The sequence below is a fragment of the Xiphophorus maculatus genome, chromosome 20 (genome assembly GCF_002775205.1).
Source record: "Xiphophorus maculatus strain JP 163 A chromosome 20, X_maculatus-5.0-male, whole genome shotgun sequence".
Taxonomy (NCBI): Eukaryota; Metazoa; Chordata; class Actinopteri; order Cyprinodontiformes; family Poeciliidae; genus Xiphophorus; species Xiphophorus maculatus.
Genome location: NC_036462.1, coordinates 7,841,102 through 7,864,778, shown reverse-complemented (window position 1 = coordinate 7,864,778; position 23,677 = coordinate 7,841,102). Strand labels below are relative to the sequence as shown.

Sequence of the window (23,677 nt, the reverse complement as noted above, 5' to 3'; positions counted from 1 at the left end):
ACCGCCCTCTGGTGGTGAATGTATGAATCTTTTTGCCAAACTGTGCTGTGCTGTTTATGCTCCTTTTTTGTATCTCATTAAAACTTGAATATATTTAGAATTTTATGACAGACCAACAAAGAACACATTGTCAAAGTATAAGAGGAAAAGCTCCAATAAAGACATCGGCATTTGAATTGTAACATGGCAAAGTATTAAGAGCATGTATGCTTTTGCAAAAAAACCAAAAAAACAATACAAATTTGAAACAGTATGGTGGCATTTATAAAGTATTTATTATTGCTTCCATGATTCATCTTCATCACAATCTTTACAGGGGAATGAACAATATGTTTGATTTAAGAACTACCAAGAGTTTCACATCATGGTTTTAGAGCAACACATTCAGTAATGTGGCAGCACAAAATAAGCAAATGTAATGTAAATCAACATCACTAATAATATATTATTCAACTTCAAATTTTCAGTTATCCAGAAAACTTTTGTTAAAAAAATTGTTTTGATTATCAAAAAGGTCAATTTTACAATCAGTCAATTCAAACTATTTCCATAGCTTAATAATACATGAAACAGGAGTACAGATTGTCTCTAAAATATAGACATTAATAATGCCACAATATTGGTTAGCAAGAAAAAAAAAAAGACATGCAGATAAATTTACCTGTCCACTTAGAATAAAAAACTGAAATGTTTTAACAGCTTCATAGTTATCCTTACAGTAACTACAGAAAAAAAAACTGAAATGTAAACCGTGCAAAGTGTCTGCTACTTCTAGGTCGGAGAACTTTCTCTCAGCTTCAAAGTACATTGTAACAACCACAACCTGGCTAACAGCAGCTGTGTGATGGTTTATAGGAGTCAGTAATGCCACACATGAAATTCAACGCAAAAACAACTGGTCCCAGTCAAACTACGGGTGGGTGGAATGGACGTCAGACCCGAGGCTTAATTATGCAAAAAAATATATATTTAAGACTTTTAAGCACCACAGCAACATTTAATGGAATTGCTGTGAACTAGGAAGCATATCTGTATACTGCAACTGCATAGAGGGAAACCGAGGAGCTATAAAGATCTGCAGATGACTATAAAAGTATAAAAATGTCAAAGAATGTGTCCTGCACTACCTTCAGAAATGTTTCATACTTCTAGTTCATTCTGAGGCATTTAATCTCAAAAGCGTATTTGGAAGAAAAGACTAAAGCGGACTTCAAAACTTTCTTACTACAATCTTCTAAAGTTACTCCTCTGGATCTAAGGCACTGGGCTGTTGCCCCTCTGGAGACCTTTGTGGTGCATCGTGAATCTGAGCAACAGGGAAACCTCTGAGCTTTTCTTGGAGACTACCTACAGCCAGCCTCATCTGATCTTCAGCTCCCTGGAGAGACTTCAGCTCCATGGTATAAAAGATGTACAGCAGGAAGGTGGTCAGCAGGATGGTGAAGCACAGAGCGGCCAGCAGGTAGAAGGAGATACGAGGAAAAGGCTGTTCCGCTCCCAGAGCGAAGCAGGGAACCGCTGCGATGGCCAGCTCCAGGACCAGGAGCGCAAAGCCCATCACTCCAGTACGTGCAGCAGTGTAGCGCATCCTCTCAGCGCAGTGCAAGCCCACTTTGACCTCTGTGCGTGCCTCGGTTAAAGTGTCAATCAGCTCAGCTAGCTTTTCTGAACAAGGAGAGAGAAAATGGACAAAGACGTTGTCAAAAAACACTCATCAAACACCTTATTTGATACATCTTGCAAGAGAAGCATTGACAAGCGAGGCCCTTCTAGGGAAATCTATGAACCGACACTACTAAGTTATTTTGCATTTATGGTAGTGATACCTGCAGGAGTGTCCTGAGTCTTGTCACTACCAGTCTGAGCTGGAATGTGGGATTCTAGCCGTAACTCTGCAGTGAGAGCCTCATGGTCAGAATACGGGAGGGTATGGCCAGGAACGGAGCCTTTGGTGGTGGACATGAAATCGCAATAAATCTTCGCTGTGGAGGAACCCTGAAAAGACAAAGTGAGTTGAATTAAAAAGAAACAAAACAAAAAAAACCATTTACAGTTTGTAAAATATTCATGTGAACAAGTAGGATTTCAAAAACAACTGCATTTAACAGCTTTAAGCTTTCACCCACCTTGAACAAGATGTAGTCGATCCGAATCCCCTTCTCAAAGGGAATGAGTTCATTTTTACGGATAAAAAGGTTGTCTGCTATTAAAGTCATACCATTTTCACATCCCTAAAAAAAAAGAAACATGTTTGTAAAATCTTAGTAACCATAAAGAAACAAATAGTTTTTACTTGCAAGTAAAGTGTCCCTTAATTTAGTTTCCTGAACTTCATTTCATACAAGTCACTTTGACATGCAATCAACTCAGATCTTAAAACATAAAACCACAATGATGCTGTGAAACTTAGTCCATCTGTTTCACAACAGTTTTGAGCAACATGAAAAAGAAGCTCCTGTCAAACATTTATTTTGAAATAAAGCTTTTTGACCTTCAACTCTGAAGCTGGGACTTGCTTAAAGTCTGTTTGATTCATTTTGAGATTCTATAATAGTAGACTTATCAAAAGTGTAAAACGAAAATCTCAAACACAACATCGGCTAAAAACTGCTAAATTGTTCCTAAAATAATTTTTTATGCATTTTACTCTATTTTCTACATGTGAATAGAGTAATTTTTTTCAGTGCAGCTGTCTTTTTGCTACCTACATCAAATTTAGCAGTTTCTATATAAGAGTCTTTCAGTCCAGTGTAAGACATCAGCAGCCTGCAGCCCAGATCTTGAGGGTGCATGTTGAGGTCACCTCCCACAATGACTACGTCGGCTCCAGTAGATGTATGACTTAACAAAAAAAAAAAAAAAAAAATTATTTAATGATGCAACTCGGCATGCATTTAAGAATTTGCTTTGGTTCTTGTGTCAATGATTGAAATGAACCTCATGGAACAATATGTTACTACTAAAAGTTAGCTGGTGGAGATAGCCATGCAAATGATATGTAAATACATTGCAGTGTAAACACACACTGCAGTAGATCACAGAGGCTGCATTGAAGCAAAGACACACTACCGGATGAACTGCTGCAGCTCCCAGGACTGAACCACTCTGTGGGGCAGATAAGAGTCCTTCTCTCTGCTGTACTCTGCATGCAGCTATCAATACACAAATACAAATGCCTTTTTAACATTTAAATAAAATCTAGAAGAGAAAAAAAAACCAAACTGATTTTACAAAAGCTTACGTGTGTGACATAGACGTTTGCGGTCAGGCCAGCAATGTTCAGTATGGCCATCCCCACAGCTTTACCTCCAAACCAATCCCCATGGTGAGCCTGCAAATAAGAGAGAATATATGAAATTTATAAAATAACAGATAGAAGAAGAAAATAACAGAAAACTGTGGCAGTATGACTAAAAGTGATAGTACTTTTACCTCCACTGACTTCTAAACCTATGTTTTAACACAATGATTTTCATATTCAAACAGCATCAGTAGCACAGTCCAGCTAGGCAAATTTAAAAGGCTAAACATTCCTGGACTTTATGGAGATTTTATAATTTAACCTTAGTGGACTCAACTACAAAGATAACAAGAAAAGCCTAGTCTATTCATCTGACTTTTGTCTAATGGTCGCTACAAACTGAAGCAAAAATCAAAATCCCTTATAATAAATTAAAGTGATTGCTCTAAACACATGCTGTTACTGTAGCTAGAAGTGATGCTTACATTTACATTTTTGTCATTTTTATTTGTTTTATTACATACACATTAGTAAAAAACATAGATATGGTTGGATGAAAGTATAGGCACGTATATGCATTTTTATCTCTTGTATCAACAGAAATTCAGTTAATGTGCAAGAAAGGGTAAACTTTCACAAACCTCTATAATGTGAAGGACTTACCATGTAAGGGTAACCGTTCAGAGAGTAGCGATAAAGAAACGTGTCATGGATTCTGTGTTTGGCAAAAATGGCCAGTCCACTTCCTATGACTCCACTGCAAAGAAGAAAAAAGGCAGGACATGATCAGTTCTACATTTACTATTTTATTTTTAGCTATAACACAAATAAGACATAAAAAGTAACATTTTGTTGTACTAGGTACAAATGATTATCCATTGAAGCTTGTGCTTTTATATGCTATAATAAGACTAAAACTAAAACAGCCTTGGGGTGAGGGGCACGGGTGGGTCAAAGACAAAAGATTAAGTAGCAAAGATTAGTCCTTCATGAGGGTTTTTAGCTACATTTTCAAACAACTCACTGCAATGCATGTCTATTTTTCTAACACTCCACTTACAACAGTCTTTTGACTATATAAGATAACACCACCCAGTTAAGAGGGAAACACATCCAGAGTTCACTAGAATTCCTTTGGGAGTAGGAGATCCCAGATATTACCTTTTGAAGTAATGTGAGTGAGGATGAGCAGAGGCAAGCTTCGCTTTCAAATACAGAAAGTCCTTCTCACTCCACACCTTAAAAAAAAAGACATGTAAACTTTCATAATCAAGTTTTTGATAAATCAGTGTTTATATCTCTGTCAATTTAAATGAATGCTTTTAGCATACCCAACCTTACAAAATGATGGGCTGATAAAGTCAATCAACTTTAAGTGATTGTACAACAGCTTTCACTTACCTCTTGCAGTAAGACAATATCATGTTGTTCCTTGCACAACATTTCTCCAATCATCTGATAGCGCTGAGAACAGTGTTTGCTTAGATAGTGGATCCCCCTTTTGTAAAGAGAGAACAGACATTGTTTTTATTCTGCAAAGCTGTACATGCACACAGATGTAAAACATTGTATTTGGAAGATCTCCAAACCACAGCCACTAACCAGCAGTTCAGAGAAAAGACTCGCACACTGACACAGTCTGCGTTAGCCATGCTGAAGAGTCAATGGATCGGTGGAGGTGATGGTGGTGTTTCAGATCGGGAGTAGCTAAGATCAGATGTGACGGATGACGTAGATCCTGATGGGTCACATAAAAGATTATTGATGAGATGAATTATACCAAGTTCCTTTGTTGTTTTTATTGCCGGCATTTCATTGCACAAAAACATCCAATACACATGTATAAATGGCATCACTAGGGCAGTTAAATTGGAGTCACTAGTAGAGTAAATACAACCTGGGTATTAAGGAAATTGCAGGATAACCAAAGGGTTATGTGCACTTATGTATACAAAAATAAAAACCTATGAATTTGACTAAAAAAAAAAAAAAACAACCAAAAAAAAGACAACAGATACCAAAAGGAGAAACTGGAAAATTGTGACTTGTGATCTGCACTGTAAGCACGAAAAGTGCAAGTCAAGCAAACTGAAACCTGACTTATAACTCCATACCTCAGTTATTTTTAAGTGGTTTACATCCACCAGATTTGTTTTTTTAACAGCAAAAAATACATAGTTAATTAAAAGACACATTTTTAGAATTCTGTGTATTGTGGCCTATACATTTTAAGTGACAAAATGCTGAGATAACCTTTCTGCGATGTCAGTAGTAAAGCTGATGAATGATCAATGTGTTAAAGCTCAGCTGACCCAGTCAGGCAGCAAAATGTCATGCACCTTTCTGCTGAGTTTTCTTTCCACGTTTTAAAAAAAAAACATACCCTTTTGCATTCAACTCTTTTGGAACAACACACTGCCCAGACCAGAGTGCTGACATGGCTCAGTTTAGAAAGAAAAGGGAAAAACTATGGTAATGTGAAAACAATCAGGAGAGGCCAAAGGTAATGGAATTTAGAAAGAGTCTATCACCTGCTGTCAGATTCCCCAGGTCCACCACAAACATGTTTTAAGTAAATTTTAAATTTTTTGCTTTAAATTCCAAATTATTTAACAATATCCTGTTATTATTTGATGCTTGAGTAAATTTGGATTTTACTTCATTATGAATAACTGTCAGAAAACAAAAACAAAAGCAGTCTCCAATTTTAGGTTGTAGTATTATCAATTGATTTTTACAGCATACTGGTTAACTGATAAAACGTGATTTACAAACATCCAAGAACATCTTGGTTACAATATCTGTTTAGCAGGTTTTTGGTTTAGATGATGACTCTGATAAATTGACTAGAAATAAGTAAATCACAAACATCAACCTCAGGGATTCATTACAAATTATATTATACACCTGGAACAAATTTTAAAAAGTAGTATTATAGGAACTCTATCTCCAGTTACTCAGATATGTTAGATTCAGATGTCATACTGTAATCTAACAGGACACCGAATAAAATGCTGCACCTGAAGAGTGTTGGGACGGGACAGGTGACGCTTTGCCGAAAATAACTTTGTTATTATTAACATGTTGATTTATACAACTCTTTAGTCGCATTTAGGAGCCTCCTGGGTCCTTTGTAAAAAACATTATTGAAACATGTAAAACGCTCTGCTATAAGTGGTTCCGCTTGTTTATAAATGTTATTATCCTACAGGAAACGCCAACCGTTAGCTTACAGCCACTAAATCCCTTAGCTGTTCTCTTTAGCTGTGGAACTTGCTCCGGTTTCTTTTGACCTGGTATCAGTTTGTTCAATAACTTACCGTCAGTCTACTTCCCGTCGGCTGAATTGGAGTGTTGATTTGCCGTCGGAGTTATGAGATTTTTTTTTTTTTTGCTTTAGTCTTAGAACACTTCCTGTTAGCCTGTTAGCCACCAGGTTAATGATCCTCTAGGAAACACATAGCAGTAAGGTCTGTGTATTTCAGGCCACTACTAACTCTGACATAGCTGTACTCAAACATTGCCATTGATACGTGCCTTTCTCTCACGCCGACGTCAAGTCAGCTGGTATATAAAAAAAATAATGGGCTGCCCACCGATAACAGCTGTTCTTTCCCAACTAAAGCTTGACATCAGGTCAAATTTAGTAGTTGTACACTACGGACTAACTTTCAAATCTTACATTACCCGTGCAACATTGTACGTCAAAGCTGATAGCATTAAAACAACCCTTACAACTTTTACGCAGTTTTATTTTGAGAGTATGACTTCCGGTTTGAGCTACATTTGTCGAAGTGACTTCTGGGAGTTGAAGTTCAGCACTTCCTTGATGTACTTTACAATGGTAAGTTAAAGTGTTTCCTGATGTATTACATTTCAAGTGGAATTAATTTTTTTTTAATGACAATTATTTTTTTCTCAGCAACAGGCTTAAAGGTTTTCTGTAGATTGATGTTAGTGTCAGTATTTTGTGTACTAATTAGAAAGCATGGATCCAGGAACTAATGGTTCAGACTGGCGATATTAGTGTACTGGTGGATTTTTCGTAGCACGTTCTGAGCCCCTTAGCTCCAAAGAAGTATTGAATAGCCCCATCTGTCTGAGTATTCCTGCAGACAAGGGCGTCCCTTTGTGTCCAGTACCTGTATGTCCTTCTGATGACTAGGGACAGCAGACTTTGTCACAAAGCTTAAGCTACTTTCTTGAACATAACTAGTGGATCATTGCACTCTAGTGGCCTAGGTCACTAGGTCAACCAGCATTTTTAAGAGCATGATGGAAATTAGCAAAGTGGATGTACAGCTGACAAATGTGCAGTAACTCTGATATGCTATCATGTCATTAAGGACTAACAACTTAGGTACGTTTCCAAAAATTAGTATTTAAATAAACAAAGAAAAATGTTCTGGGAGCAAAAAGGATGTCCAACACAAGCTTTACCTAAAAAAGTGGCCAGTGAGTGTACATGTAAATATATTCACAATAGTACAGGCAGTAGTTTTTTTGTTTAATTATTTAATTGTTGGTTTCTGTTTAACCTTAATTTGAACTAGTATCTACTATTATATTTTCTTTCCTAAAAATGTATGTCTTCCTGCCTGTCATTGCAGACTTCATAACCACACATTTTGTTGCTAATATTTTTGTTAAATTAAGAAGAACCACCATAGACAAAACAAATTAACATAAATTTAATGAGTTTTCTGGGGGGAAATGGCCCCAAAGGCACCATGCGTCTTGTGTTGTTAGATACATTTGTTGATTACATAGTCCAACCTCTACTTTTAAGTATAAAATTGCAATGCACAATTGTAACAAAGACAATAGTAAACCACCTTAAACCAAAGACAAAAAAAAAACTTCCCACACCATTCCGAATATGATACATTAGGTAACTCAGTATTATCAATACCAGAACAATCACACATTATTTTCAGTGTAACATACGGCAAACACTGAAAGTCAAAAGACAACATGATCAAAACAAAAAATTAATCTTGATGCAGGCAGAAAATGTCTGTATAAAAGATAAACCGTGAGACCTGCAAAAGGAGAAGTGTTATCTGTATTCATGCTGTGAAGTTTGACATCCAAAGTCACAGATATATTTTTAATTTTACTCTCTTGTAGCAATGTTTTCCAGTGGACCTCACAAAACTGATGCTTGTCTAGCAGGAATTGTGGAGTCAAAAGTTAATTCTGTCTCAAATAAAACTTATGCCAGAGTTTTAACACCTTTATCACATTGGAAAATTATCAACATGTCTTGAGAAACTCCACCCTGCCTTTTCGGTATTTCTCCTCCAACCCCATAAATAACAATCAATAGTCATACTCCACAGAGACAATAGTTCTGTTTCAAAATCATCATTTGAATTGATTTCATAATTATTTTGTATGTAAAAAAACTGACTTAAATAAAACTGAACTTTTTATCAGTGAATACAGCCTCTCCACACACTACATGGAGAAGAGTGAAGCAAATAAACCAACTTCACAGCATACAATCTCTTTTTTAAACAAAAGAAACAGTGATTAACTTCTCCCCCTTTAACCATGGTCTCTGTGTTGAATTACATGATCACAAATATCAACAAAAAGCCCCCCGAAAAATACTCCTATGTAACACATATTCCTTTAATATCCATTGACTCACAGTACAGAAAGAAACATTTCAATTATGCTACATAACTCAAGTCAGAAAATAAGCACTATTGTTGCTGCAACCCCCCCATCATATTTTTTTTTTATTAAGTGCATCTGAACACACGCTTTTAAACAGCAAGAAATACCAAAGGGTCTCATAAGGAACATAAAGCCCTGGATTTCTGTCACAATTGCAATAATACAAGACCCTTGTGTCAAATGTCTGTAACTGATAGATTCTGGTAAGACCTGATTTTTTACTGTTAAGATGTAAAAACATACAAGCAGAACTACGATAACACAGCAACAATATCAGCATTCCCCAATTACACTTGGACTGCTAAACATTTTGCTTAGAATTTCTTTTTCATGTCATATTTTGTAGATAAGGCAGAATGAAAGTTTGTTATCCCATTCCTCCGTGTGCCCAAAGACAAAAACTGCCCTCACAGGTGTTGATCAGACTCCAATATTTTTTGTAACAAAACTCATCTGTATGAACATATTTTGCTCATTCAAAAACAAGAGGTAGTAAAAAAGGCAATCCAAAGTGGCAGGCAATGGTAAAACCTTTGGTTAAAAAAAGGCACTTGCTGTACTAACAAACTTAAACAATTTCCCTCTGGTTTTCCCCTTTCTGTGGTCCATAGCTCTCCACTTTTCAGGCCAATAAGCACTTCTCTTACTGCTACCATCAGAGTCTTTACAATCCCATAATCACATTCTCCCTCCCTCAGTAAAACATTTCAATCTTCATCAAACACAGAGTGACCCACTTCATCTTGTTTAATCACATAAAAACAGCTGGTTATCCACAGTTCTTCACAATTTTGTTTCATGTTGGCGAGTCTGTCTTTTGTCCTTGCATTCTTTCCTTAAAGCATAACGTGTGTCCATGTTAGTCCGGTCTAGCATTGTCAAAAGTTTCTGTTGTAAATTTCCTGGATGTTTGAGGTGGTCGTAGAGAGATTGCGTCACACTTAGTCTGGCTTCTCCAGAATCATCTTGACGAGCTGTTAGTCTTTTATAAGTCTGTAGACGTGATACTGAGCTCCATGTTCACTATTGGAAACCTCAAAAACAAACGCTATACAGAGAAGGGTTTCCTGGGTTTCACGGTTCATCACCACCTGAGTGTAAACACACATTTGATTGGAATGATTATGTATTTCAGGCAGCTTTTTAAGGATTAATTTGAATTAAGGATTTTTTTACCTGTAGGATTGTGAAGTTTTCAAGAACACTATTCATCATGTACTTTTCAGGTAAGTGTTTGAGTTTGTGGATAAAGTTGATCATGTATTCGCACATAGGAGAGCGGTGGATCCTGTAAACATACTTTCCTCCCTCCAGTAGGGCGTGTTCTGTCTGGAGCATACAACAAAAACAGGAGAAAATAAGTGAGCAGTATCAAACGCACGTTTGTGAAAATAGTTATTTAATTCACATCCGTACCTCGACTTTCTCTACAACCTGCTTCCCGAATGAGCAGACTTTTGTTGAAACTGTGATAGTCATGTCCTCCATGCTGCTGTACTGGCTGCTTACACCATAGAATGAGCCAGGCCCATCCAGCATCCCGCTGCTGTTCAGGTCAGCCTTTAGAGAGCACAAAACTTTAGTTATAACAAAAACGTTCATAAAACTAAAAAATTAAGTCTAATAGGAAACAAATTGAGAAACACCAGAATCTCACAAAGAGCCTGAAGACAAATTATATATTAGACTGATTTCAAGCAGAAAATAAATATGGCGAATATTGCAAAACTCATTGCACCTAATAAAATATCATCTGAGTTATTATAATCGTCATGGTGTCATCAAAAGGTAATATGCTAAAGAACATCTCTAACGCTATTTCAAATACATCACCTCCCGCAGTCATTGGCTCTCTTGGTAAGGATATTTAAAAAGCCTAAATAAATTAATCTTTTTTTGCAGTACCATCATCTCCAGCTCAAACACACTTTTCAAATATTTCTCGGGATCTCAAAAAACTTTCACAGAATCTCGAGAAAGTGAGGATGGATCACTCTATTTTTACATGGCCCCCTTATGGACTCCATAAGGGGGCCCCTTATGGAGTCCCCTTATGGACTCCATAAGGGGGCCCCTTATGGAGTCCCCTTATGGACTCCATAAGGGGGCCATGGATTTAAATCTGCAGAAGTTAAATATAATAAAAATGAAAAAATAAAAATATGCAGTCTTTAGGATTGATATTGCCTCTGGGCCTCAGGTTTATGTCTTATTACGGAATTCCACCAAAATAAAATAACATAATAAAAGATTTGTTTTTTAGTTTTCTTGAACTTTAACACTGTGCAATTAATTTAAAAGAGTTTCTTTAAGACATTTAAAACATACACTAGGAGGGATGTTTAGAGTGGAAAATAATGTATTTAGCAGTTAATGAACAAAATCCCACCCAGAATTTGACGAGGAAGAAAGCATTCTGGGGCCCTTTCTCGTAAAGGTCTTTCAGGCCTCCTTTTTTTTCGGGGAACTTGTCGTAGATCTGCCGGATTTCCACAGCCTCGAGGAGCGGGTCGCTGTAGGAAGGGTTGGTCTGCCCAATGTGGACAAACAGGTGTTTGCTGTACTGCAGTGGAAAAAGACCAGAGGTTCAAAGTTGTCAGTTTAAAGTCTTTATCACATCACCAGGAAAAAATTCTGAGAACAATAAACAACTGATATAGGAAGCAAGTAAGCTTCAATGCACCATTCCTTACTTATCTCAATTAAAATAAACTAAATTTTTAGATCCACTTACAACTAAACAAAAAGTGGATAATGATTGTGTAACACCAAAACACAGGTGAAGTTTGAGTACCTCTTATCATTTAAATGTCTCACAAAGAGGGTACAATTTCAACAAACAAATTAATAAAAATGCTCCTCTGTGATCACCACAGAGGAGCATGTTTGGTAGAGACAATGCCATTCCAAAATTCAGCTTACATTGTCTGGGTCTCTCTGGACCTCCATGAAGGCTGAGTACTCCAGCATCCGTAGCTTAGATGACGCAATCGTCCGATCTTGCCATACTGGAACTGCGGTCGCTGTTGGTGGAGGAGGAGGCGCCAAGGGCTCATAGGCTGGGCACAGACACACAGGCATGAATAAACTGTCTGTTTTTTATTTTTTAAAACACTCACAAGTCACACCTACCTGGTATGGGTTGTTGTACTGGCAGGGCTGAGTATGGAGGCTGTACAAAAGGTTTGATGCTGAAAGACAACAAATGACCAAGTGAGTTATAAGTATTTAGTTATAAGTCTTTCGTTATAAGACGTACTGCTAATGTCTCCAACTTTGTGTTTCTTATTGTGGTAATCTGTTAACTTGTAAGAATAATCATGTGTTGCTGCACCAGCTAGGCGTTAAGTTCACCTTCTTCAGTGCTACATAATAGAACAAAACAGCACCAGTTAATATAATTTCCAGACAAATCACAGAAAACCAATTAAGGCTTTTGGTACTTTTAAAAGATCATCAACATTATGAGGAATTCAATGTTTTTTCCCCTTTTTTCAATCAAATCTGAAGTTATTCATTTGCCTGATGGTGGTTAATTCAACAACAGTGTAGGAAATAAACAATACAGGTGTTCAGGAAGAGTTAGTGCTGTTCTGTGCTTAAATTCAGGTCTTGGCTAAGGAGAACTTACACATGGCTGGTGCAGATAGGCCCAGGAGTCCTTCCCGGGTTGACATCTAGAACCATCCTAGTGTTGAAAAATGTCATTCAGTAAAAAAAAAAAAAAAACCTGCAATACTCACCTGACATAAAACCTAACCTGCTTACTGATTTACTTATTTTTTGCAGCTATTTATTTCTTGTGTTTACTTACTCCTGAGATGGCCCCGGCTGTACTGGGATTGGATGAGGCCAGAACTGGAGGGCAAGAAAAAGAGACAAGTGTTTCATTTTTTTTTCTCAAATTTTTCCCTTCTTTTCACTGTGATAAGATGTTTATATACAGTCATTTTTAATCATTCTCACTCGAGTGGGTTGGTATGGGGCGGGAGACAGAGGAGGAAGGTGATTCTTTATCATGCTCGGTGAGACAATCTGTGCAGATGACAGGGCGGCCATGTTCTGCAGGGCTTTGTCTTTGGATGCTTGATCCTGAAAATTAAGAGAGAAATATGCGAGGAATAATCAGCATATAATTTTTTTTTCTCAAAAACATCTATGTTTGATAAATAAAACAACTCATTTAGCTGTCAAAGAAAGCTTGGAAAATTGTTAGCTTAGCAATAAAACTGTGTTGTTCTGAATGAAAAGCAGATTTCAGAATAAAGCAGAGAGAATGACACAGATGAAGCAGCATTGATCAAATATAAACAGTAGATGGTCAGTGGGTTATCAAGAACATTGCAAGAAAAATAGAATAAAGTCATTAAAGCTGGATCCAAGAGACCACAAGACCCAAGAATAAACATAGGTAGCTCAAGATGTCTAAACCCATCCAATTTCAATCCAAACCCTTTGGAGGATAAATCATTTAAGAAAACACATTAAAAGATAAATAATGTATATATGTATATATTAAAATTTTTTTGTTTTAGATTGCAAAATAGTTGCATTTTGTACTGCAATCTCTTACTTTGCGACTGAAAGACAGATACCTCAGAAGTAGGACTCTGTGTCGAGAACGACACCTAATGGAAAGCAAGCAAGAGTTTGATTTCTGGCAGAGGCTGAGGGGCGAGAATGAGGTATCATAGAAAGGCTGTGCTCAGAACTCTCTCCTTTAGCATCGGTTTATTAACCGGATAATGATGGGGTGGGATGCCATGCCTGCAGACGGCCATAGCAAAAGGATAGTGCACTAGTGCTGCCAAACAAAGGGGAGCAGGGAAGCATATTACACAAGGCAGATTCACTTACCAAATTCATCGCCTGAATCAAAAAAGAGAAAAACCATTAGTATTATGCACTTCTATATAATGTTTTGATGCTTACTTCTACGGCATTTAAATTTGATAGTGATAGTGAATGGGGTGAAATAAGTAAAACTTTTCGATTCAGCTAAAAAATATTTGGTACAGTTTACCCATTGCAAATAAAGCACAGCTTGTGGCATCATGGGAAAACAAAATATTCCTTTTGAGGCTGACAGTCAATGTTATCTAAAATTTCAAGAATTTTTATCTTTAATTTAAAAAGCTAATGGTAAGATATGCATATTATTAACAACTAAATGCAATTTGTCCTGTTTCACAATCTTTTTGAATGGAAATCTGATTTCTAATTGTTCCCAAATTAAGTCTTCAGTCTATTACATTAACTTTGCAGGAAGTTTATCAACTTAACTGTCAATCCCAAATACTGATATGAAGGTCAATGTGTTCTCGAAGAAGTTAAAGAGGCAGTACCTCTTTCAGTTTTATACTTGCAACTTATGTTTGGATTATGTAGAGGCTTAGGACATGGTGACAAAGTTGATAAAGCCTTAAAACAGGTATTGTACGATGTAAAACTTAGTTTACACCTCATTGTTCCAAGTTCTTAAAAAGGCAACACACTCTTGAATCAGACTGCTAAGTGCTTAAAGCGAGGTTTCTAACATCTCATTAGGACAAACTTTGTATCTATGGGAAAATGTGGTAGACGCCACACTTTTGACTAAAATTAAGTGAAACATGACTGCAATGGATACTGACCTACTTTCCAGTATTTCACAATTTTTTCCATCTTTTAACTTACAAAACAACATGAGCCTGAACTTATATTAGCTATTGCTTATGACATAATGCAAACCCATATTAAAATGTCATTATTAAATAGAAATATTACTAGCTATAATAAGGTGGGGTGCTACACAGTATTGAAGTATACAGAGGTACATACAATAGCAGAGGTATTTCTTTAATTACTGTTATTAAAGAAATCTGCAAATTTGACAGTATAAGTACTTCACAGAAAAGTTTAAATTGCTCAATTTTTTTCTTTATGAGTAAAGAGTGTACTTTCTGCAGAACTTTCTTCTTGTGATGCCATTCCTGCTCTGCAGTGGCATTATGTACTCAACAGTTATGTGTGGCATTTAAGAGTAACTGCAGTGAATCTATGGCAGTAACTTTACCATGGTGATACTGCAATATCTTATTCTTTTAATAAATGCACTTCTACATTTTGCTATGTTAACCTAGCAGTTATTTTATTTTTAAAACTGATTTAAATTCAGACCTATCATCAAAATTATTTGCTTAAATAGTTTCCCCATTAAGGATAGTTTGTGTCCAAAGAATCTGCCAATGAATTTGGGAACCATTTTTCGTATTGGCTCTCTAATGAGAAGTGGCTGTCTAGTGAAACTGGAAATTTCCCAAATTTCCAATCTAATTGGCCTATCTCTCATGACAACTTCTTCCCCTGAAATCTGCAGGTTCTAGAAAAAAAACTATAATTGAACAAGCAAGAAGCCATGCATGGCCAGATTTAGTTTCCCGTTTTAGATTTAGTTGAGGTAAATTTAGGTGGCACTGTATGTCTTACATATGGCTATTTTGTTAGATCCCTGCAAGATTTTTGTCTTGTTTTTCATTCGTATCACTTAGTTCTTATTAATCTGAGATTGACTCCCTGGACAACCAAAGAACCAGTATTGCACCAGTATGGTCTGATGGATCTTTTGGTTGGAACTACAACAAACATGAGCTGTCGTGCTGAAATTTACTTGAATTTAGCAGATAAATAGTATGCACTCAATAGTAAAAAACCCTAACTCATAACTACAGAGAATAATAATAATAAAAATGCCAGGTAAATAAACAACTAAACCAAAGTGCTTTTTTATCCCTGATTGATAAAAAGTAAATCGTATATGAGAAATGTAAAGCACCTAGTTGCTCTTTTAAATATGCAATAAAGATTGCTCAATAGAAATTGAACAATCCTATCTACTGCTTAGATCACTTTGTTTTGTGATTTGAGTGAGGAAAACAGAAACACCTGTTGTTTCTTATATAAAAAGCACTAAAATGGCAATTACATATAGTTATTTTGCAACATCACAAGCCTGTTTATGCAGGTAGTAACAAAGTACACCCCAGTATTTTCGGAAAGTTAATTTAAAAAAAGTAGACATAACCCCATCCCAATTTGATTTGATCTCTTAAACAATGACAAAAACATCACCTCAAGATGCCCCACTTATGTTTTTTGTAAACCACAGCTCCCCAACCCCTGTTTGGGAGGCACTACTCTAGAAGGTTAGTCAGTCTTAGAAGTTTAATTTAAACTAATTTTTGCCCCATAGAATATAGTATTTTTAATATATAGAAGTATTAGAAGTAGATTAATTATTTCAGTGTGGATATGCAAAAATTACTTAAAAAGCATAAAGAGTCCAGAGAATTTGAATGAGACAAGCTAAAAAGAGTTGCACAAAACTTTATATTGAGTTTTACAGAAGACTTTACAAACAAAGGAATAGATAAGAAACTGTAAATATTCAAGTGGAAGGAGCAGAAAACAGAAAGAAAGAAAGAAAGAAAGAAAGAAAGAGAAAAGGAAGAAAGAAAGATAAAAAGAAGGAAAGAAAGAAAAGAGCAAAAGGAGTACAGTAAGTTTTGGAGGACAGAGACAGAGCTGGAGCAACATGCAGCTATATAAACATTTTAGACTGGCTTAGCAATGCACGTTCAATTAAAGCAAAGACTATAGTAACAACCATTACAGCTTGATTTTTAGATTTCTGTGTACTTCTGTACAAATACAAGGCTAAAAAAAACATGCATGTCGATGTACTGGATGCAAAAAAGCAAATCTAATTTGTATTTTAAACTTTTGAATGCAAACAATTATTTTGTTCACAGCAAGCATGCATCTGCTTGTGTAGCCAAAATGGTTTTTCCATGTAAGCAAAGATTGATAATCAGATTCTCAAATTAGCTGGTTAGTGCAAAGCCAAGCGTGTACCAGCCCTGCTGAGGTGAAGCGCATACCTTTAGCTTTGACTGGATCTCGCGAGATTTTCTCCGGGCGAGAACCTGCAAATGGCTAGAAACCTGCACAGAAGAATAGCCAGGAGAAGGGAAGAGGAAAGAAGACATGGAGGGAAAGGACACGGGGAAGAAAGGGAGAAGCCGTAACCAAAGAGGAAAGAGACGCCCAGTCAGTGTTGCCGGGAGGCGGGCCGGCGGGACCTACCTTAATACCCGCCTGGTATTCACGAACTTTCTTCCGTGCTAACACCTGTATGTGACTAGACACCTACAGGGGTGTGAAACAGTTTTCAACAAATAAATAACATGCAATCAAATTCATGCATGCACAACCATGCAGGTGCATACTTGTAGAGTGTATGCCAATTCTTTACTGAAACAACGAAAATGTTCAGCGGTCAGAACAGTTGCTGAAAAACATTGAAAAGTGAATTTAAAGAATAAGATTGGTAATTATACACTTTAGTGAATAGGTTTCTTGTAACGTGGTAGTTAGCTGTGAAATAATGCTGGAGATAAGCGATAATAACACAGAATCCAAAGAAACAGCCAGAAAAAGTTATGAGGCTGACTGCCATCAACAGCAAAATCCGGTGCTTTTAACACAGTTTTGTTTCGCTTCACCTAAATACTTCAACTCCTTCTTGAAACACCAATACAACAAATAGGTCAATACTTCTGGGAATCACTACATAAAATCAGGTGAAAACATTTAGACGGCTTTGTTGTACTTTATTGTTAAAGTCAACAGGCCATGCAAATGCAGATTTTTCTTTTTTTCATTAAAAAATGTCAGAAAAATATTAATTAAGACACATGAGTTGCTTGAAGATCCTCTGTTTCAATGTGATGGCAAATAAGATCTGGACCTTTTGTGTGATGAATAAAATTTATTTCACCACTAATGTGTGCATAATGCTGCACAAATATATTTCTTACACTTTTAAACTACTAGTTAATGCTTTTAAGACAGATTAGCCTCTAGCAATCAGCCAACAATGGCATGTTTTAATTCCTTCAAGCGAAAACACTTGCAATGACCAAGTTTGAGAAGATTTTTAGAAACAGCACTTTATTCTGTTATGTCTTTTTATATTTTCAAGTTAAGTAGGTCAAAGGAATTACTATTTGTTTTACAAAATTTGTTGAAATAAACATAAAATAAAACCATAATGATCCTTTAAAATCTCAGACTGGTTTCTGTCTTTTTATTTAGTGGATTACAGTTACCAAAATAGACCCAAAATAATCATGCATGTTTTTCTTTTTCATTGTTAGCACAAGTTTACCTGTTTTCGTGTGCGGGTTTTGCCTGTTCTTAGCTTGATGTATCTTGCTATCAGTTCATTTCGACCTGTAACAAAAAAGCAGAAAGAAAAGTTATGAAAGGCAGTTACACAAACATTATAATGTACATCCCCAATTGGACACTTGGTGGCAGTGTTCTCTTTTGAGTCATCTCATTGCCTCAGAGTCCATCATCAACACAAACATTCACAATACTTCCATTGTTTCCTGTTACATGTTTCTGACAGTAGAAATAGGAAGGTTAAATTATTTTGTCTTTATGTTTTGATTTGCTTGCTTAACAATCCATAATATGTCTTCCCATTGCCATACAAACAACCATGTTTTTCAAGACATAACATCTCCACTCAAAATTCTGCCCAACAGCTTGTGCAGATCATAGCCGCTTATGCTAGGTTGTACTTTTACTAATGGGTAATGTCTTTACATCAAACTTTTGTTTTTATCAGGTAAAAATTCACTATAGTGCATGAGACGCACAAACAAGCTGCATGATTTTGTCTTATAGGAAACCGGGTGCATAGGGGGTTTTGAGTTTTCTTCTCTGCCAAGTCACGCTTATTGGGTTTCTGTGGAAGTGGGGCTGAAATGAGAGGTAGAACCACCATATCATTAAAATAATGCTTCCAAATTTGCTGACAGAAAATTATGCTGACAAAACTGGTCAAGACGTGCCTTTTTAAACCCAAGGAGTTTAATAGCTCTCCAGATGTATAATGACAGGAGAAACAAGTCTAGTTGGCCTCCAGAAGGCACTGGTTATTGCAATTACCATAAAAGTACCGCAGGCCATCTTCAACAGGCTTACAGCACTCATCGTACTAACCAATCAGTCAGTCCGGCAGTCAGCCAGCAAAGCAGAGCTGAGCCGTCTGCCGATACTGAGGGAGCCCCTCCTCTTTTGCCCCAGGCCAAGGATGGACACACCCGCTCCAGCGCCTCCACATTCCTAACATTCCTGTAAGCCTGTCACATCTGTGCTGGCCAGTCTGATTGGGCCTACAAACACAGAGCTTGGCTGAGTGCACACATGCTCAAATGAACTTCCAGCTTTGGGAGAAACAGGGGTTAGAACCGGGGTGAAGGCCATCAGGCTCGGGTATGAGGACGGGGGATGATCGCTTATGAAGGGGCAAAAAGGGCAGCTGGAAAGGGCAGGGGCTCTTGGAGAAAACACAAAGCCATAACTGTCTCTGCCAACAACTGCCACCTGGCAGCGAGGCAGCCGCTTTTCCCAAAACAACACCACCGTGTGACCCCACAGCTAACAGACAACAGCACCTGCTGCAGGCCATCCTGGTGGAGGATGGCAGGGAAAGAATAACGCCCGCTCAACCCCCACCCAACTGTCACTCTCAGTCTCTTCAGCTGGCGGGGAAAGGACAGTAAATGTTGCATCATGGAGGTGGAAAGAATTTCACTAAAATGTCACAGCGAATTACTCAATGAGGTATAAGTATTTCACTGATGTACAAGTGAAATAATTAAAGGTAAAAAAATTTTCTCCAAAACGTGAGCCAGATTTAAAACAACTGAAGTAAAGTTTCCAGTTCAACACTGAGCCAAATTTGCTTCTTTGCAATTACAATCACTCTAGAAAAAACTATATAAATAATTTTTTACTGTTTTATGCAAATTTGTTTTACACAACATCTGATTTGATCTAATACTTTGAATCAGAACTCTTGCTTATATGATAATGCAGCACAGTGATCAGATCTAGAAAACATTGGGCCCCTAGGCTAAAGTCAGCAGAGTGCCATACTGAGATATTACTAAGGACTGATAGTTAGATACACAGTAATGCTTATTGACCCTTTGCAAGTGACATCACACTCTTCAAAATCAGCTCACACCCCCTTGACAAATGTCAAAACAACCTATCTGCACACATTAACTCCTGTAACAGAGTTGGTAGCCTAAATTAGCTTTTCGTTGACTTTAGAGACAATAATGAAAACCAGACTTGTCATTTTATTGTAAACCTTTTGATGAGGAAGATGACGCCAATGCACAGCAGCAGCAAGTCATAATAATTAAGTACTGTCAACCCTTGGTGTACTCATGGATTTGAAGCAACTATTTCTTACAAGGTAAGAAGATGAATGCTCATGTACTTCATTAATAATCTAAATGAGCAAGATACAATCAACTGCAGTATGAAGAAGGTATCTGTATAATTATTAGTAAGAATGCTCCTGCCATGTTCAAAATATCTGGTAAGCAACTTTTGAACACTTTTTACTCTGCTCTTTGTAAAGAGGTGGGCTTCTTTCACAGACAAATTAGCTTGACTTCAAGTAGAAGCCATGGCAACATTGCCAAAAACAACTTGGGAAAACAATCACTCTGTCCAATACTCTTGACCATCTGTTATGGCGCCTCAACTTGATTATGTGACGTAGTTAAAAAGGGTCAACAGGGCTTCATCACAAGAAAACAGAATATCTTCAGAATGTATTAGTGTTTATGAAATTGAAACAAATCTAGAAATGTCTTCAACTATGCAAAATAATGCTGCTAGTGACTGTAACAGGTCTGTGTGGAGACATGATGCCCTTATTGAAGTACAAAAAAACCCCAAACAGGTGTGAAGCACATAGCCAAATTCTACTGTTGTTACTTTAGGATGGCAGTGGAACTGTAATCATTAATTCAAATAGTTGGATATTAGTAGTTCATTTGAAAATCCCGGAACTTTAAACTCGTCATCGGATATAAATGGACAGAACTTATAAAGCATGTTTCCCGTCATTTTGACAGATCAAAGCCACATTCACCCCCTTGCTCTCACCAGTACACTAATTATCAGACAAATTGTGGTTTAGCGCCTTGCCCATGGGAACATTGACATGTGAGAAAGCTGGAATCAAACCTACAGCAATTGCATTATCTTGCAATTGTTTTCAATTGCAAGACAATGCAATGCTACCCACTGAGTCACAGTTACCCCAGACTTCCACATTTTCTATGGAACCATTTAAAATAATCATTATTGGGACATTGATTCATTTATTTATAAGACCATGCTTGGGTTGTTGCCCTCCTAAATCTGCAATTTAATCACACAGAGAAGCATTAATTTTTATTCTTTGTTTTCAAATATTAATTTCTTGCTCTCTGTTCCATTTCCCTGCACAGAATTGGGAAAATGGAGATTTTGTTTACTTTGCTCCATCTACATAAAACATGTTGCAAAACACAGGAAATTAACTGAGCTTATTTTATTGAGCACATTTAAGTCCAGCCTGAGACTACTAGAGATGACTTCCTTAAATTGTGACTGTTTTTAATTATTTGTATGGCATTATGTAGCTAATTGTAGTTGTGTAACTTTTCTATCTCTTTGCCGACTCCCTTGAAAAAGAGGTTTCAATCTCAATGGGACTTTCTTGGTTAAAATAAGGTTAAATAATTAACAAATAAAAAAGAATCACTTGATTATGACTGGAAAAGATACCTACTGTAGGCCCCAGGACTCGAGAAAAAGATCTTTATAAACGAAGGGTGTTTCACAACTGATGGTCTGGTAGACTTGGTACCACTGGGGCAATATTTGTTAGATTTTCTTGTTATTGGGTGACAATAACACCCAATATATTTGTTATATTTGTTTTATTTTCAGCTGTTGCGGTTTGCTTTCACACTCTACTGTGTCAAACAAGCCAAACCCTTTGCAAAAACTGTTACCTCGATCTCCTGTTATAGTACTACACTAAGAATCACTGAAGAAATGAACTAGAGTTTGATTAAAACAGACTAAACACGGCTGGTGTGAATGCACTCTAAGATAATAAGCTACATTTTTAAAGAACCATGATCTGATAACACTGTATCTTAGCAGACGTTTGTTTTGAACAACTACCTTCTGAAACATACACAAAGAGAAGCTCTACTTTCAAAGACAACCAAAAATTAAAGACACAGCCGGATATAGAAATTCATCTTCCTGCTAATTATGACCTTTGTCTGTTCTTTCTTCATAATGAAGACCCAGCAGAACTGGTTGTGTTGGGTGGCAGTTATCATTTTTTTAGACTGATTGCTTCCTTAAACCTTTTACCAGAAATGATTTACAGCACTCTGGGTCTGCAGCTGCAGCAGCTGACATCTGTTCAGACTTGACATTGTGGTCTGAAATGGGGGTGAAAAGGGAGGCGGATGGCGTTGGGAGGGTCAGATAGCCAAACGTCCACACTTCAGGAAACTATAACAGGTGAATATAAACAGATACACACTCATTCATTTGAGTGCATATCCTTATTGTCCTCAACTTCCCCAGTACTGGACTTTTCTCTGCAGCAGCACTTTCGAACCTATCATGATTCTCCTGGTGATTGCTCAACAGTCAGTCAGATAGCTGCAGGCTGCCATTCTTAACTCCCCTGACAAGACACACCCATCTTTCTCTTTTTTTATATGACCACTGGAATTTTCCACTTCCATGCTAAGATAGCGAGGAAAAAGGTAATTTCTATTCAGTCATCACAACTTTACCTCTCTATAGCTCCATCTCTCCCCTGAACCCTTTCAACTCCCTTATTTTCCTCCCTCCTCCCTTCACATAACATTGAGGTAATCCTAAATTGTTAACATACTGCTCAGCCATGACTGAAAACATTCCTAACATCTCAGCGAGGGAGCTGACAGGAAACACCAGGCCTGCGTAGTCATCAAACAGCGTACTCAGGCTCTGCTCCCATATCTGTACCCATATGTTCTCCCACACCCGTGCATGCACTGAACCTGTTCTAATTTGGACCTCAAAGGTCAGAACAGACACCGACCATCCTTTGGAACTTTTCTCCATTTTCATACCCAGAGTGCTTTGCAATAGTGACAGCTGCAGGGGCGTGGAAGCAAAGAGGCGTGTGATACACCTGTTGAGACCAGAAAACACAGGTGAACGGCATGTCAGCACAGCCCCGAAGCAAAACAAGAAGGGCTACATTTTCTTTTCCTGATGCTTTCTTTGAATTCAGCATACAACAATTGTCAGCTATTCGTTTTACAAGTAATCTTAAAGGCTCAATCATTCTTTGATTGTTTTGTTTTTAATATTTTGCTCAACAAAATATTGCTGATGGAAACTGTGTTTATGGTTATGTTCCATTCTGTGAATGGATCCTTATAATATTGTAATATTGTGAATTTAGAATTCATTCACAATATCACATATAATATTACATACAATATTATCTAACCACAAGTATAATTTTTGTCTCCACAGTTCCATGTTGTTATTTGTTTTCTGCTGTTTTGTTGCTTTGCATTCCAGTTCTAAATACGTAAAAGCTATTCTATTGGACTCAGGCCTGGAGACATACTTAGTTTCACTCTTATTTACTTGTTTGGGGCTGTTGTCATGTTATTAAACTCCTCTCAAGCCAAGCCTCTTAAGGTGATGTGTCATATTTTGTTTCCTATTTAGGTAAACAAACTGTGTATTTTACCTTCCATCTTATATTTGGACAGTCTTATTATGTTATGTTGCTAACAGATCTTCAGTTATAATCTCCCGTGC

The 23,677-nt window shown here is 37.1% G+C and overlaps 2 protein-coding genes across 9 annotated transcripts in view; both read right to left on the bottom strand.

Annotated features, from left to right (window-relative positions):
• Positions 1 to 256: 256 nt before the first annotated feature.
• On the bottom strand, positions 257 to 6,970 carry smpd2 (sphingomyelin phosphodiesterase 2). The gene is made up of 11 exons (XM_014469948.2): positions 6,562 to 6,970; positions 4,844 to 4,979; positions 4,643 to 4,739; positions 4,403 to 4,479; positions 3,905 to 3,998; positions 3,242 to 3,331; positions 3,070 to 3,152; positions 2,709 to 2,841; positions 2,127 to 2,231; positions 1,827 to 1,995; positions 257 to 1,665 (listed from the first exon to the last, which is right to left on the bottom strand). Exons 2-11 carry the CDS (start codon positions 4,891 to 4,893, stop codon positions 1,241 to 1,243), a joined length of 1,323 nt encoding a protein of 440 aa, XP_014325434.1. The 5' UTR covers positions 4,894 to 4,979; positions 6,562 to 6,970; the 3' UTR covers positions 257 to 1,240.
• A 947-nt stretch (positions 6,971 to 7,917) lies between these two features.
• The window catches only part of tead3 (TEA domain transcription factor 3), a 34,997-nt gene continuing 19,237 nt past the window's right edge, over positions 7,918 to 23,677 (bottom strand). The window contains exons 4-16 of one of the 8 annotated variants that reach the window (XM_023324966.1): positions 18,135 to 18,199; positions 17,051 to 17,113; positions 16,846 to 16,908; positions 13,784 to 13,795; positions 12,893 to 13,018; positions 12,741 to 12,784; positions 12,558 to 12,614; positions 12,059 to 12,117; positions 11,849 to 11,985; positions 11,316 to 11,489; positions 10,343 to 10,486; positions 10,103 to 10,255; positions 7,918 to 10,017 (exon numbers count right to left, since the gene is read on the bottom strand). In XM_023324966.1, the coding sequence (XP_023180734.1) occupies positions 9,904 to 10,017; positions 10,103 to 10,255; positions 10,343 to 10,486; positions 11,316 to 11,489; positions 11,849 to 11,985; positions 12,059 to 12,117; positions 12,558 to 12,614; positions 12,741 to 12,784; positions 12,893 to 13,018; positions 13,784 to 13,795; positions 16,846 to 16,908; positions 17,051 to 17,113; positions 18,135 to 18,199 (1,211 nt within the window). In that variant the 3' untranslated portion in view covers positions 7,918 to 9,903. The remainder of the gene's footprint in view (positions 10,018 to 10,102; positions 10,256 to 10,342; positions 10,487 to 11,315; positions 11,490 to 11,848; positions 11,986 to 12,058; positions 12,118 to 12,557; positions 12,615 to 12,740; positions 12,785 to 12,892; positions 13,019 to 13,783; positions 13,796 to 16,845; positions 16,909 to 17,050; positions 17,114 to 18,134; positions 18,200 to 23,677) is intronic. The other 7 variants (XM_023324967.1, XM_023324968.1, XM_023324969.1 and 4 more) reach the window with 7 other exon arrangements.

Coding starts and splice junctions, on each gene's coding strand:
- smpd2 (XM_014469948.2), bottom strand. CDS start 4,893: ATGGCTAACGCAGACTGTGTCAGTGTGCGAGTCTTTTCTCTGAACTGC. Junction 2,842..3,069: donor GAGCTGCAGCAGTTCATCCG/GTAGTGTGTCTT, acceptor TTTTTTGTTAAG/TCATACATCTACTGGAGCCG. Junction 1,666..1,826: donor GACTCAGGACACTCCTGCAG/GTATCACTACCA, acceptor CTCCTTGTTCAG/AAAAGCTAGCTGAGCTGATT.